Genomic DNA, 13,904 nt, shown 5'->3' with positions numbered 1-13,904 from the left:
GCTCGCGAGCTCCCAAGGGCGCGGGCACGGCGTGCTGGCGCCCGTGTGCGTGCGTGCGGACACGCGCACGTCTGGGCGGGGCGAGCGTGACCGGGGGCGCGCGTGCTGCTGCTGCTCCAGCTCCTGCGGGGGAGAGACAGACTGAAGCAGAGGCGGCGGAGACCCGGAGGGAACCCCAGGCCGGAGCCGGAGCCGGGCCGGAGCCCCCGCCGCCATCATGCCGGCCGTGTCCAAGGGCGACGGGATGCGGGGCCTGGCCGTGTTCATCTCGGACATCCGCAACTGTGAGTGCGGGGGGGAAGGGGAGGGAGCCGGACTGCGTGTTCCCCCCCCCCCCCGGGCCCCCGCCCGAGCTGCGGCCACTGGGAAGGCCTGGGGACGGCCCGGCGCTGCTCCCCTCCCCCCGCGGTGCTCCCCTCCCCCCCGCGGTGCTCCCCTCCCCCCCGCGGTGCTCCCCTCCCCCCCGCGGTGCTCCCCTCCCCCCCCGCTGTGCTGCCCTCCCCCCCCCGCTGTGCTCCCCTCCCCCCGCTGTGCTGCCCTCCCCCCCCCCCCGCTGTGCTGCCCTCCCCCCCCCGCTGTGCTGCCCTCCCCCCGCGGTGCTCCCCTCCCCCCCGCGGTGCTGCCCTCCCCCCCCGCTGTGCTCCCCTCCCCCCCGCGGTGCTGCCCTCCCCCCGCGGTGCTCCCTTCCCCCCCGCGGTGCTCCCCTCCCCCCCCCGCTGTGCTCCCCTCCCCCCCGCTGTGCTCCCCTCCCCCCCCCCCCGCGGTGCTCCCCTCCCCCCGCTGTGCTCCCCTCCCCCCCGCTGTGCTGCCCTCCCCCCCGCGGTGCTCCCCACCTCCCCGCGGTGCTCCAGCTCGGGCGGGGCCAGGCCCGGGCGTCCCCCCGGGGGGAGTGGGGGGGCATCCAGGGCCGGCCGCGGCCTCCCGCCCCTCCCGCCAGCCCCCCTCCCCCCGCCCGGGGTTCCTGGGGCCCCGGGCCCTCCGGACGCGGAGAGGGGGCAGTGACAGGTCTGTGTGGCTCATTCATTTCAATTGCTTAGGAGGGAGGCCTCAGTTTCCCACCTCCCCGAAGCCTCGGACCCAGCCCCCCTGCGGGCTGGGATTGTGTTGGGGGTCCCTGCCTGGACATCCGGCCGCCCTTGGCCAAGAACGGGGAGCCGCTCCCCAATGGGGGGGTGCCGAGCTCCGGGCTGGCCTTGACCCGCGGAGCTGTCCCCGGGCCGGCCCAAGGCAGCCGGCCGCCGCCGATCCCGGGCCAGGGAGGTCCTGGCCATTGTCCAGCACCCCGGAGCCTTCCTGCGATGCCCAGGGCCCGGGCACGCCCCCTGGGCCGTCGCTGCCTTTGGAGGATTCGGGGATCAGGGGCAGACCTCATTTCCTTATTCTTGAAAACCGAGACACACCCTCCAGATGCCAGGCTGGGGGGTCTCTGTGGCTCAGCCCCCTCCAAAGCCCGGCCAGCTTCCCTCCCGCAGCCCTAATTACACCTGTGCGTTGTAAGCTCCCCAGGGCTGAGCTTCCGCGGGCGCCTGGGGCATATCCCCTGTGCCCCCTCACCTGGGGGCTGCTGAGTGCACCCAGCTGGCCTTCTCACATCAGCACACAGAGGGAGGACTGTATTCACTGGGTCTGCCTGGTGATTGGTTCCTTGTCAATGATCATGTACCGTGGCCCTCCTTCAGGGAAGCTCTGGCCTCATTTGGCTGGAGGTTCCCTAGTTTGGAGTCTCTGTGCCCCCCCTCCCCATTCCTGCCACATGAGGAATTCCTGTCATTGTTCTTCCTGAGGTCTAGCCTAGATGGTCTGTGTGCCCTGTGTATCCCCTGAGGGTCTGAGTGCCCCCCCCAAGCTCTGTATGCCCTGTGTATCCCCTGAGGGTCTGAGTGCCTCCCCACCCCAAGCTCTGTATGCCCTGTGTGGCTTGTGTGGCACCTGAGGGTCTGAGTGCCTCCCCCCCAAGCTCTGTGCGCCTGTGTGCCCTCTGAGGGTCTGTGTGCCCCTTGTGGGGCTGAGTGCCCTGTGACCTTCCCTTTCCTCTTTGTCTTCCCTTACATTTCTGCAGTCCAAGCTATCCATTTAGTTAGGAGATGACCAGATATTGGACCTACCTTCTCTTCCCCCCAAAAAGAGACCAGTTGGTTTTTTTTTTTGAATGAATGAATGAATGAACGAAAAAGCATTTGAATGCTTAGTGTGTGTGCAGTGTGTTTTGTTCTTTCTAATGGAAGAAACATCATGCACTGGACAATTTCCACTCTGAGCTGGAGAGAGGGTCCTCACGTTCTTTAGGGTGCAGAGGGCTGTCTTTAGGGTCCTTTCCAACAAGAAAACCAAAGCAGCCTCTCCTGTTGAACCCCTCAATAAGGAGGTTGTGTCAGCATTCTGTGGCAGGCATGTGTAGACATGGGCTTAGAAATCAAAGTTTTTGGGAGTCTAAAGGCCCCTTAATCAGAGTAGCCAGGATCACCAGGCTCCCCAAATAGGTCCAGGTGAAAACATTTTGGGCCTGATGTGGGCAGTGAGTCTTGAGATGGCCCAGTAACATTCAGAGTGCTTTGTCGGACCTCTTTTGCCAGATTCTCAGAGTTTGGAAGCTTTGTCAGAGCTGATGCCTTCAAAGCAATAGGGCGCCTGGACTGGTGAGCAGCGGCTCTGAAGCTGGCAGGGTCCTGTTGCCCCTTGTGTCTGGGGCAGGAATACCCTGACTCATTTTCCCATATTGGTCTTGGAACTCTGGGTGTTTGGGGTGAAGCTAGAGACTCAGCTTTTTAAAAAGGAGGATCACTTGGATTATTTTGCGAGTTTACGGAAGCTTGGCCACTGGTCACTCTGGGGTGCTTAATGTCTCTTTGGGAAATGAGTGAATGGCCGCACTTGAGAGTTCCTCTGGCAGAGAGTGGCAGGCTGGCAGGGAGGGGAGGAGCTTTTCAAGGAAAGATGGTGTTTTCTTACCTTTCTTACCTTTCAGCCTCACGTGAAGCCTGCCAAGGGCAGCCATTATTAGGTTGGGGTCCAGATGAGGTTCCCCTTTGATCTCAGGCTTCAGGGATGGCAGGCTCCCCATCTTTTTGGTCATACCCATTCCTCCCTGCCACCACTCCACAGACACACACACAGACACACACAGACACAGACACACACAGACACACAGAGACACAGAGACACAGACACAGAGACACACACACACACACACACACACACACATTCCTCCCTGCCACCACTCCACAGACACACACACAGACACACACAGACACAGACACACACAGACACACAGAGACACAGAGACACACACACAGAGACACACACACACACACACACACACACACACACACACACACGATGGTCTGGAAGTTCTTAGAATCCGCCTTGCTCCAGGTCACACCTGCACAGCCTGGGGCCCCACCACTGTCTCCCTTGATGACCTCATCATCTCCCTCGGGGTCAGTTCTCAGTCTCTGTGCACATGATTTTCAGGGCTAAACTCCCAGACCTTTTGTTTCTCCCAATTCTACCCTGATTGCCTGCTGCACGTCCTGTCCACATTCCGTACTTCTCAAACAGCTTGTCACCCATTCTGCTGACAGTCACCTGAGGTGCCCCTCACTCTCACCCTCCATGGAAGGACCCTTGGGCCTTGCCTTGGCCCTGCAGCTGAACTGCTGGCTTCAATTCTTGCTTTGAATATTTGTGTCATCAGCCCTGGAGGGGAGGGGGCTAGGCACTGTGCTGATCCTCATAGAACTTCTGTTAAGGGCTCATTTTACAGTTGAAGAAACTGAGGCAGGCATCAATGACTTTCCTAAGCCCCCTAGCTATCGTGGTAAACACTTAGTAAGTCCTTTTCTATTTGCTCCATACCTCTCCTAGGTGTCCCTTCTCTGCTCGTGTAGCTACCCCTCTGGCCTGGGCTGTCATTAGCAGCAGCCTTTTGCCACCCTTTCCCCCATGACTTTTTCCTCCTGGGTCAGTCCTCAGTTGCCCCTGCCTGCCTTTCCAGCTTCTGCGCTTCCTAGCCTTCCCTGCCTTGGAACTGCCCTGGCTTCTTTGAGGCTCTGGAGCTGTGGGTGCCTTCCCTTCTCAGATGACCTGATCCGACTGGGAACTCCTTGAGGGCAAGCATGGTCTTAGCCTTTTTTTGTGCCTTCAGCGCTTTGTAGCATGCGCAGCACATGACAGGTGCTTACTAAATGCTTGTGGACTAAATGATTAGATTGTTGGGGGCACATTGAGTTTGAGATGATTATGGTCTGTCCATTTGGAGGTTGGAGTTTGGAGCTCAGGAGAGAGGGGGGCGGTGGTCGTTTGGAAGGGCAGGTCAGAGGTGCTGAGAGAGAAGGGTGCCACGGCCAGAGCCTTGGGACATGCCCCATCCCCATGGGCTCCATCACATAATCATCCCCTGCAGGAGGGCCTCCTGGAGGGGAGGGGCTCTATAGGGTCCCTGGCACTGTTGGTCTCAGAATGAGTGCTTGGTGGGGTCTGGGTGCTTGGTGCTGCTCTCCCAGCCATGCTGGCCAGGTCCTTGGGCTACCAGGGTGATCCCAAGGCTTCTGTGAGTCTGGCTCTGCTGAATTCTTCAGGTGACTTCAGAGGGCCCATCTTCACTTCCCAGTTGGCTTCCCGGTAGGACGTTGCTTCTTTGTGGCTCGCTTTATTGAACAGATTTTTTTCCCTTTAGGAAAGAAGCTTCTCTGATAGTGTCCTCTGTTGGCTTTGACTGGGATGCAGGTTTAACGGCCGTTTTCATCTCTTTGACTTTGGGTCCCTGTTGTATTTCTGGAGTTCGACAGGATTCCAAAATGCCCTTCTGGGCACGGGCCCGGGTGCCAGCCAGGCTGGGGGGCCTGCTGCAATGGTGTGGCTCCCATTCGCAGTCTTAGGAGCATTTGATGCTGCAGCCTCATGGACTGGAGCAGATTGGATTTAAATCTATTTAAATCAAGATTAGGTCTAGTCCAGAAGACAGAAGTGATTAGTTGACCAGAAACGGATTCTTTAATATGAAGTTTTGTAACTCAGAAAAATGTGAGGTGTGTCTGGTTTTTGAGACACTCCTTGCTAATATCGGGCAGAATTATTTATTTCTGCTCAGATTAATTCTGTGGCAGTTGGATGAAATAGAAACAAGCATTTATTGATCAGGTCCTGTCAGTCCCCAGCATTTATCCTTCTTAAAATAAGTACTTGAGGCCTCAGGGTTCCACAAGCTGCTTTCCGAAAGCATAGCTTGGAGACATGGAGTTACTCTGGAGAAAAATTCAGTCCTGTGCTTCGGGCCTGACCTGAGGCCCAGAGAGAGGGTCCCTTGGCTGGATGGTTGGGGGGGAGGGGGGAAGGGTCTTGTCCTGTGAGCTCAGAATGGTCTTTATAGTTCTGAAAGTAGCCTCCTGAGTGGAGCCCATTGGGCAGTGCCTGAGTGTGTCCAGGGGTCAGCTCTGAGGCTCCAGATTGGGTCTCTTTTCCACTGTGTCTTCCAGCCAGTCTCTCCTCTTGAGGCTCCCTGGCCAGGTACCCTACTTCACAGCTGGCCTCCCTTCAAACTGCTGCCCACAGAAAACTCCTTATGCCCTTCTGTGCTGGAACTGTGAACAGTTCCCACTTGAGTTGCATATCTTGTTGCTGACTTGGCACCCTGATCCATTGTCCAGCAGCCAGGCAGCTGCTAGCGTGTAGGTAAAGCACAGCCTCGTTCCATGGTCTTGAGGCTCATCCCAGTGGACATGTGTGGCCTCTTCTGTTGGCCTTTTCAAAGGCTTCCCAAGCCTACCTTTTCTAGTTCCTCCAAGTACCTCTGTTTCCTGCCTACAGGCTTTTCACTGTGGCAGGTCCCCCTCCTCCATCATGGCGGGGTTGGGGGGGATGCGTTGCAGCTGGGGTCTCCCCTCTGAGGGTTACTTTGTTGGTGTGTGTTGGGTCTGTAGAGTGGAGGCTTCATCAGGGCCTGCTGTCATCTTCGCACTCCCAGCATTCCTGAAGTCCTGACCTCCCTCAGACGTCACATCTCCCATGAAGCCTTTGTTGATCCCTGTCTCCTTCACACCCTCCCCAATCACTTCTACGCGTCATAGTCTCCGTTCCTTTGCTGCCCTGTCCCTCTGTGGACCCCTTGAGGGCAGAATTGTTGGGGTGTTTTTCTTCTTTATACCTGTACAAAAGCACCTGGTACATAGTAGGGACTCAGTCCATGTTTGATCCAGGCAAGTGGCCAAGAGTGGAGGTGGCCATAGGGATGAGTGATTAGAGCTCTGAAGTCAGTTCCAAATCACCAGATTAATTTTGGATCACTCAGGTGTGGGAAGAGGTGGGAGGGGCAGGGTCAGACTTCTTTGGCTGCCCCTGGAGGACAAGACCAGGAGGGCAGCCAGACTGGATCCCCTCAGGGCCCTTCAGTCACTTCATCTGGTAGCTTTGGGACATTTCTTTGAACAAGAAGACTGGGACTCCCTTTGGCCCCTTTTTGTATCTCCAGCCTTAGCTCAGGGCTGGGCACACAGTAGGCACTTAATATGTGTTGATTGATTGCTCGGTTTGCCAAATTTCATCTAACCTTTAGATGAAGAAAATCAAACCCTTCCTCCAGGTAAACGGAGAAGCTGCAGTTGGCTTTTTAGCAGGTGAGCGACCCTCTCCTCTCTCTGTTCTTCTAGTTACAGGTCGGCAAAGAAAGGGCCATCACCTCCCAGAGTGGAGGAAATGGGTATGAGGGAGGGAGAGGTTTGTCCTCCAGAAGTGACCCATCAGCTGCCCACTCCCACTTTCTTGTTCCTTGAACAGGGTTTCTTAACTTGGATGGTATGTGAACTTGAACTGGACAGAATTCACATTTTCATTTTCCCAAACTGACCAGCATTTCCTTCAATTCAGAATTTTAAGTTTTCTCTCTTTTTAATGAATAGAAATCTACATCCTCCCACCCCATGTGAAAAACAGACTCAAATCCTTGTAACAGATCAGCACTCCAGCCAAGGCCTTCCCTCTTTGGCCTTGTTGACCTTTGCCCTCTGCCCCGCCCCTGCCCTGCGTGTCTCATCCAGGGCTCTCCACTGGATGGCGCTTCACGGCGTTGTTGGGACTATAAATTATTTATTCAGCCTCTGCTCATCCTCATTCTTCATTTTGTAAAAGTCTTCAGAATTCTTCATCTTCGTGAGCTCCTCCCTCTCCTCAGTATCACTTCACACAAGTCTTTCCCTGACTCTTTGTCCGTTTATCAAAGCCCAGTAGTGGCTGTCACATTCAGGGCTGCTGTGCCACTTCCTGATTTCAGAACATGGCAGCCGTTCCTTCTGAGAATGGGTCCCTGACTCCCTGCCTGCTGTGGGTGGGGCTGTGGGCGCTTGTTATTGGAAGGGAGCACTGGTCCTGGTGATAAGAGCCCTGGCCTAGGCTGCCGAACAGAGATGATCTTGAGTGACAAGACCCCCAATTTTCAATGGGAAATGTTCAAAGAAATCCACTGTGTTGAATTCCAAATGTCTTTTCCATTAAGAGTGTTACTTTCCCTGTTGGTCAAGGGCCCTGCCTTTACATGGGAATACACCGCCATCTCAGGCAGTCCTCCCCAGCCATGGAGGTTCCCTGAGCGAGGTCATAGAGGAGATCCCAAATCCACAAAGTTTAGTTCTGTCTTTAATAGAATTTAAATAAAAATGTGTCTTAATTGTCACTCCAGATCATGCTAAAGAGTTTTTAAAAAACAAATGTTAAAAGTCCAGGTTTAAAAATGTCTCCTCCCCAATTGAATCATCAAAATAATGAATTTTCTGGTTGGGAAAAATTCGCTTTAAATGCCTTGTGCTTTGCAGTCTGATTAGTTTACAGGCCAAACTCCTTTCTGGCTGAGCCCACAGGCCTGCTGGGTCACAGAGAGAGCCAGGTACCTTTTCCCTGTACTTCTCTACCAGCAGACAGGTTGGGTGTGAAGACAACCTCCTGTGGGAGGGCCTTGTACCTTAGAGTCTTGACCTCACAAGGTCCTTTTGTGTCTGGAGGAAGCCAGAGGGCAGTGGGTGTGGGCGTTAGCTACACTGAGGGGCACTTGGGACACCTCTATCAGAAGGGGAGTCCCTTGAGAGTGGGCGCTGTTTGTGCTCCCAGCCTTTAGCCCAGGCCTGAGCCCTCCTGTGACTCTGGAGGGAGACTTCGATCTTTTATTAGACCATCTCCACTTCTCTTCCCAGGAGGCAGCCACAGGGTGTGAGCTCTGGACCAGGAGTTGGGAAGTTCTGAGTTCTAATCCAGCTTCAGACATGTCCTAGCTAGGTGACCCTGGGCCAGTCATGGCCTCTCTTCCTCAGTTTCCCCAGCTGTAAAGTGGGAATAGTAACAGCACCTCCCTTCCCTTCCAGGGCTGTAGTGAGCTCTAAGGAGTTTGTTTTTGTGAAGTTCTTAGCAAATCTTCCAGCCTGTATGAGTACTCACACAGTTCTATCAAAACAGTATGCCAAATTGGCCGCACCTGCACCTCATGGACAGAGGGTCCTGCCAGTGAGGCTGTCAGCGTCTGGAGCCCCTGAAGTCCCCCAGCTCCAGTCCTCTGCAGAGAGGCCCTTGCCCACCCCCAGGCCAGAAGGCTGGCAGGCAACCTCAGAATTTCATTTCCTAACTCAGGTTGCCTGAAACAAAACCTTTAAAGCATTACCTGAGGCCCTTGTCTGAACATTATTAGAGTTAATCTGAAAATCTACTAATTACGGCTGTTTGTCTTCCTTTACTGGGGTTTTGTGCCCAAAGGCACGAAGTAGTAAAGGCGCTTACGTAATTGAAGAGAAGCGATTTTTCAAAGGCACCTGACTGGCTGTGATGGCGCTGTGGGGGATGGCGGGTGGAACTCTGGGTGTCTGGTTGTCAGAGGTCTAGAGAAGCGGGCAGAGAATATGCCCGTCTCTCTGGCTCTTTATGTCTTTCTCCTCCCCCCTTCCCTTTCTGTCTGTTAACAGCAGCAGAATAAGGCCAGCAGAGTTTTATTTAAAAAATCTTAATTGTCTGGTTTTTTAACCAGTGGTGTCCCTGGTGCGCTCATCCACTTGCCTTTGCTAAGAGTCTGCTGAGTGCCAGGCTCTGGGCTGAGCCCTGGGGGTTTGTGACCAGAGACAAGTGATGATCCCTTTCCTGCTGGATTGGATAGCTTGCTAGGGAGCATCTACAGATATATACCTGTGTGCGTGTGTGTATGTACATATGTCTATAGATCAACTCAGTCTATACTTAAAGAAATGAACTCAGACTGTTCTCTGGGAGGTCAGCTACTGAAACTGAAACACTTTGTCCACTTCATGACAAGCCAGGACTCATTGGGAAAGCCTCTGATGTTGGGAAAGTTTGAAGGCAGAAGTAAAAAGGGATGGCAGAGGAGGGGCTGGATGGAGGGTGTTGTGGAAACAATGAGCATGAGCTTAGACAAACAGGGAGATGGTGGAGAGAAGGGTCTCATGTGCTGGGGGAGATGGTGGAGAGAAGGGTCTCATGTGCTGTGGTCTGCAGGGGTTACAAAGAGGCAGACCTTTCCGAAAAGCCAAATGGCAGCTGCTATGCATGTACACGCACATGCATGCTCACTCATGCGTGCACACGCATGCACTCACACACATGCACTCACACTCATGCATGTATGCACACACTCACATGTGGGCATATGTACACACAGTCACACATGCCCCCCCCCACATGCACACAATGCAGTCACACAATGCATACATGCACACACTGACACATGTGCACACATGCCCACACGCACACACATGCCACCACACCCCCATGCACACAATGCAGTCACACAATGAAACATGCACATAGTAACACACATGTGCACACATGCACACTCACACACATGCACACACTCACACACATGCACACACACATGCAGTCACACACCAGTGCACACCCATGTGGTCACACACATGCACACAGTAACACATGTACACACAGAGGCCTAAGACACCTTACCCCACCCCATCTTTCTTAGCTATGACCTCGCTCCCTCAGCTCTCCATCCTCACACCTCTCTACATCTTCATCCTTACTTTCTTGGTGCTGAGGCTCATTCCTCCACTTAGGTCCTTGATCCCAGCTCATTTATCTTGTCTCTTCCTCATCTACTTCCAGACATGCTCAGGTGTCTCTGATCCTATAAAGACCTGCTCTTCGCTTTACTGTTGGTCATGGGCTGTAGCTTCTGGAATAGGAAATGTGATTTGTGAGCAGACGCCTAAAAGAAATTCTGTAGTCCCCAGTTAGGTCTAAAATGGAAAGTCTTAGACTTGATGCTGATGCTGCATTGAGAGGTTTAGGGTCTCTGGGTTCTTCCAGGCGTTGCTCTTAGACCCATCCACCTAGTTAGAGAGAGGCCTGCTGCTTGAAGGTTGACCTCAGACAGCTCTTGTCCAGGATCACTTCCCCAGAGGGGTACAAGAGGGAGTTGGGAGGGGCTGAGAACCTGCCTCCGCTGTGGGCTCTTTTCCCAGAGACATGATTTTTGTTGAGTGACCAGGTGTGACACAGTATTGGAAGAAAAGCTCGTCTAGATGGACATCCTTCATAGCAATCAGAAGGGAGAGAGAGAGGCCAGAGGAGAGTGGAGGCTGACACTCCTGCTTTGGCCTTTCGATCCTTTCATTTTGCAGGACTCTGAGCAGACACATCACCCCAAAGATCTTAGTGTTGAGGTGATGTCTGTTGTAGAGGATAGAGAAGGAGCCAAATCCATGAAGGGGCTGACAGCATCCTTCAAATGAAGTGGTGAATGTGCCCCTTGCTACTCTTGGCATCGGTGCCAAGGTGGCTCAGTGGCAGCGGCAGTAAAAATGGTTGGACCAAGCAAGGAACTGCCAGAGACTAAGACCCTTGGCACCTTCGTGTACTGCTGGGAGTACTTTCCTTTTTTTTTTTTTTTTTTTAATTATATGCCTTTTCCCAATCTGCAAAAATCTGCCTTCCCCTTCCTCTGCCTTCTGCTCCTCCCTGCTCAGTAAGCAAGAAGGACAAACACTGTGACAAACACAGATTTCTGTATAGGTCACTTCCCCCAAAGTCTCCTGCTCCCCGAGGCCCGCCTTTCCCCCTGACTCAGGCAGCATGTTTTATCAGGGTCTGGTGTCGTGGTCAGTCATTACACTGCTCAGCTCTCTAGACTTTCACCTCATTGTTGTCCTGACAGAAACTGTTCTGGTTTTGTTCACTTTGTGTCAGTTCATGTTTGTCTTTCCAGACTTCTCTGAAACTGTCTCCTTCATTATTGCTTATTCCTTCACATTTATGAACCAGAACTTACTCAGCCATTCCCAAATGGTGGACGTCCCCTCAGTCCATCTCTTTGCCTCCTCAGAAAGGCTCGCTGAGGTGAGCCGTGGAGAAGGCTCTGGAAAATTTCAAGTGCTAAAGATGGGGAGCTCACCTTGCTGCTCTGCTGGTGAGGAGCTGGGGAGCCTTGGCCAGCCCTTGATCTGGAGTCAAGGGGGCCTGTCTTAGATCGGCACCGAAGACTGTCAGGGCCTTGCTCGTGGATTGGGCTGCTCCTCCTCCCTCCCTGACTCACAAGGATGGGAAAAGGAAAAGCTCATACTTTGCTCAGAAGTGTGTGAGGAGGGAGGACTTTGGACTGGGGGAGCAAGACTGAGCCAGGCAGACACCTTCCTTCTTCCTGGGGGGCCTAGATGACCGGGGTGGGGGAGGGGGGAGGGGCCCGGGGCAGCCAGAGAGGGTGGCAGGAGGGGGCAGAGTCTCGAGCAGTGACAGGCCGAGTGGCTGCTGTTCAGGGCTGGGCCATGGGCACAGGTTGAGAAGGCTTTGCCCTCTCTCCAATGCCTGTGGACGGGAAAGGTGGGCGCCCTGCCAGATGCAGACGCTGGACCAGAGTGGCAGTGCTGCAGTGGCCAGCTCCTTTGTCTCCTGCCTGAGGGGGCACCGAGTTTGGCACCTGGTTCTTGTGGGAGTTTGTTGGCTGGCCTCCGCTAACTGTTGTTATTATTTGAAATTAAATTGTATTTTTTCAATAAACCAATACCTACTTTATCTCCCTCCCTCTCCCCCCACCTCCACTGAAAAAGAAAGAAAACCAGTTCTAACCAATATGCCAGGTTCAGTGGACAAAAATGCTGTGTCCCTGTCTAGAGCTCTCTGGCCCAGCGCTGCCAGCTGTGGCCCTGGGTACCCTGGGGTCATAGAAGGAGCTTCTTTAAGAAAACAAAGATCTTTGGAGGGAGGAAAATGTAGAAGTCAAAGAGCCTACAGAAGTGAATACTGAAAACGAAAAATAAATCCATGTTTTAAAAAAGACACGTCCAGTTTTGGGGGGAGGGAAACAAGACATAACTGTTTCTAAAAATAACTGTGAATAATTTAAGAAATTGAGTTGGCCAGTTTCCCTCATTTTATTTGCATCCTCCCGTGCACGTTTCCAGGGGAGACTTGGGAGCATCGTTTCGTTGGCCGTAGCCTGGGGCCTGTGACGTGTTTATGCTGACATCAGAGTTAGCGGCTTCTATCCTGTGACTGCTGGCTTTCAAGGCGACAGTCATAAGTCGTAAGGGCCCCTTCTTTCTAAGCTGAATTGCAAAGTCTTTCCACTTTGTGTGTGTGAAAAGCTTTCAGCTTATGAGAGGTCAGAGCTAAGGCATGTGGATGAGCAGGCAGGGGGCCCTTGTGCACTGATTGTGGTTTAGGGTTAGTGGGTGCTGGTATCTTCTCTCCAGAGATGGGGACCCACAGGGACCATAGGGATGTCACTGCCAACCAACAGGGTGGTGATTTCAGTGGGATGCTGGGCAGCAAACACAGAGTCTTTCTGGACTTTTCCCTCTTTCCCATTGGGTGGCTGAGGGGAAAATCTTCAGTTTTGATAAATGCATCTGTCTACCCAGTGAAAAGGGGGAATGAAAAGGGAGAAGTGTCTAGTAGGTGCCCACTGTGTACCAGCACTATACTAGGCACTTTACACATATCTCATTTGATCCTCATGACAGTCCTGGGAGATAGGTGCTGCTTTTAGCCGTTTTACAGATGAGGAAACTGAGGCAGACAGAGGTTAAGTGACTTGCGCAGAGTCACACAGCTGATTTGTGTCTAAGGCTGAATTTGAATCCAAGTCCTCCTGACTTTCAGGCCCAGTTTTATACCCACAGTTTTTTTTTATTTATAAATAATTTTATTAGTTCACTTTACCTTGGTTTGAAATGGCATTTTTCCTGATAGGGAGCAAGGTTTTATTATATGGAGGTTCTAAGGGTTCATGGACTGGACTGGATTTCAGGGTGCTAGTGAACTTGAATGAGGAAAAAAATGACCTTTTTATTTTTATTGACTTCAGCCTGAAATTTCTCTTAACTGGGAATGTGGGCAGTGAGCTTTATTATGAGAAAGGATCTGTCTGTCCCTCCCTCTGTCTGTCCATCCATAGAAGATAAAGACCTCCTCCCTGTCTAAGGGGTTTTTCAGAGGGAGAGAGTGAGCAGTGGTCTCCTTATCTGGGGCCACCAAGCAGGGCAGGGACCTTGTTCTAAGCTAATCTGTGGAGCAGGCTGACCAAATTGTCTCATACTGGGTGTGAATTGGATGGGCAAGCAGTGGCGGGACTTATGGGGAAATGCCAGGAGCCAGGTAGACCCTGCAGTGGGACTTGGGATCAGGAGTTGTCACTGTTTCTTGGGGGGCGTTATTCATGGGGATGCAGACTCTTCTTGGAGCAAGGAGCCTTTGCCTCTTTTTTCTGGGCAGGAGGTCAATGTTTATGAATGCATAGTTGAGGAAAAAGCTCTTTGTGTATGAGGCATCATGTGGATGGCAGTGTTTCCCAAGTGGGCTTCTTGCTTCCTTTTCCACCCAAGGAGGCTGAGCAGAGTTGGTGCCAAGCCATGAGCTGAGAACCTCAAGCTGCTTGTGTAGGTCCTGTGTGCAGTTGGGACTTTCCCCTG

At 53.1% G+C, this 13,904-nt stretch overlaps 1 protein-coding gene across 2 annotated transcripts in view; it reads left to right on the top strand.

Annotated features, from left to right (window-relative positions):
• AP2A2 (adaptor related protein complex 2 subunit alpha 2) overlaps positions 1–13,904 on the top strand; it is a 62,933-nt gene continuing 49,029 nt past the window's right edge. The window contains exon 1 of one of the 2 annotated variants that reach the window (XM_072637381.1): positions 1–284. In XM_072637381.1, the coding sequence (XP_072493482.1) occupies positions 218–284 (67 nt within the window). In that variant the 5' untranslated portion in view covers positions 1–217. The remainder of the gene's footprint in view (positions 285–13,904) is intronic. The other variant, XM_072637380.1, reaches the window with a different exon arrangement.

Source organism: Notamacropus eugenii, chromosome 2 (genome assembly GCF_028372415.1).
Source record: "Notamacropus eugenii isolate mMacEug1 chromosome 2, mMacEug1.pri_v2, whole genome shotgun sequence".
NCBI classification, from domain to species: Eukaryota; Metazoa; Chordata; class Mammalia; order Diprotodontia; family Macropodidae; genus Notamacropus; species Notamacropus eugenii.
Note: the sequence above shows the minus strand (reverse complement) of the source record. Positions and strands in the feature narration are given on the sequence as shown.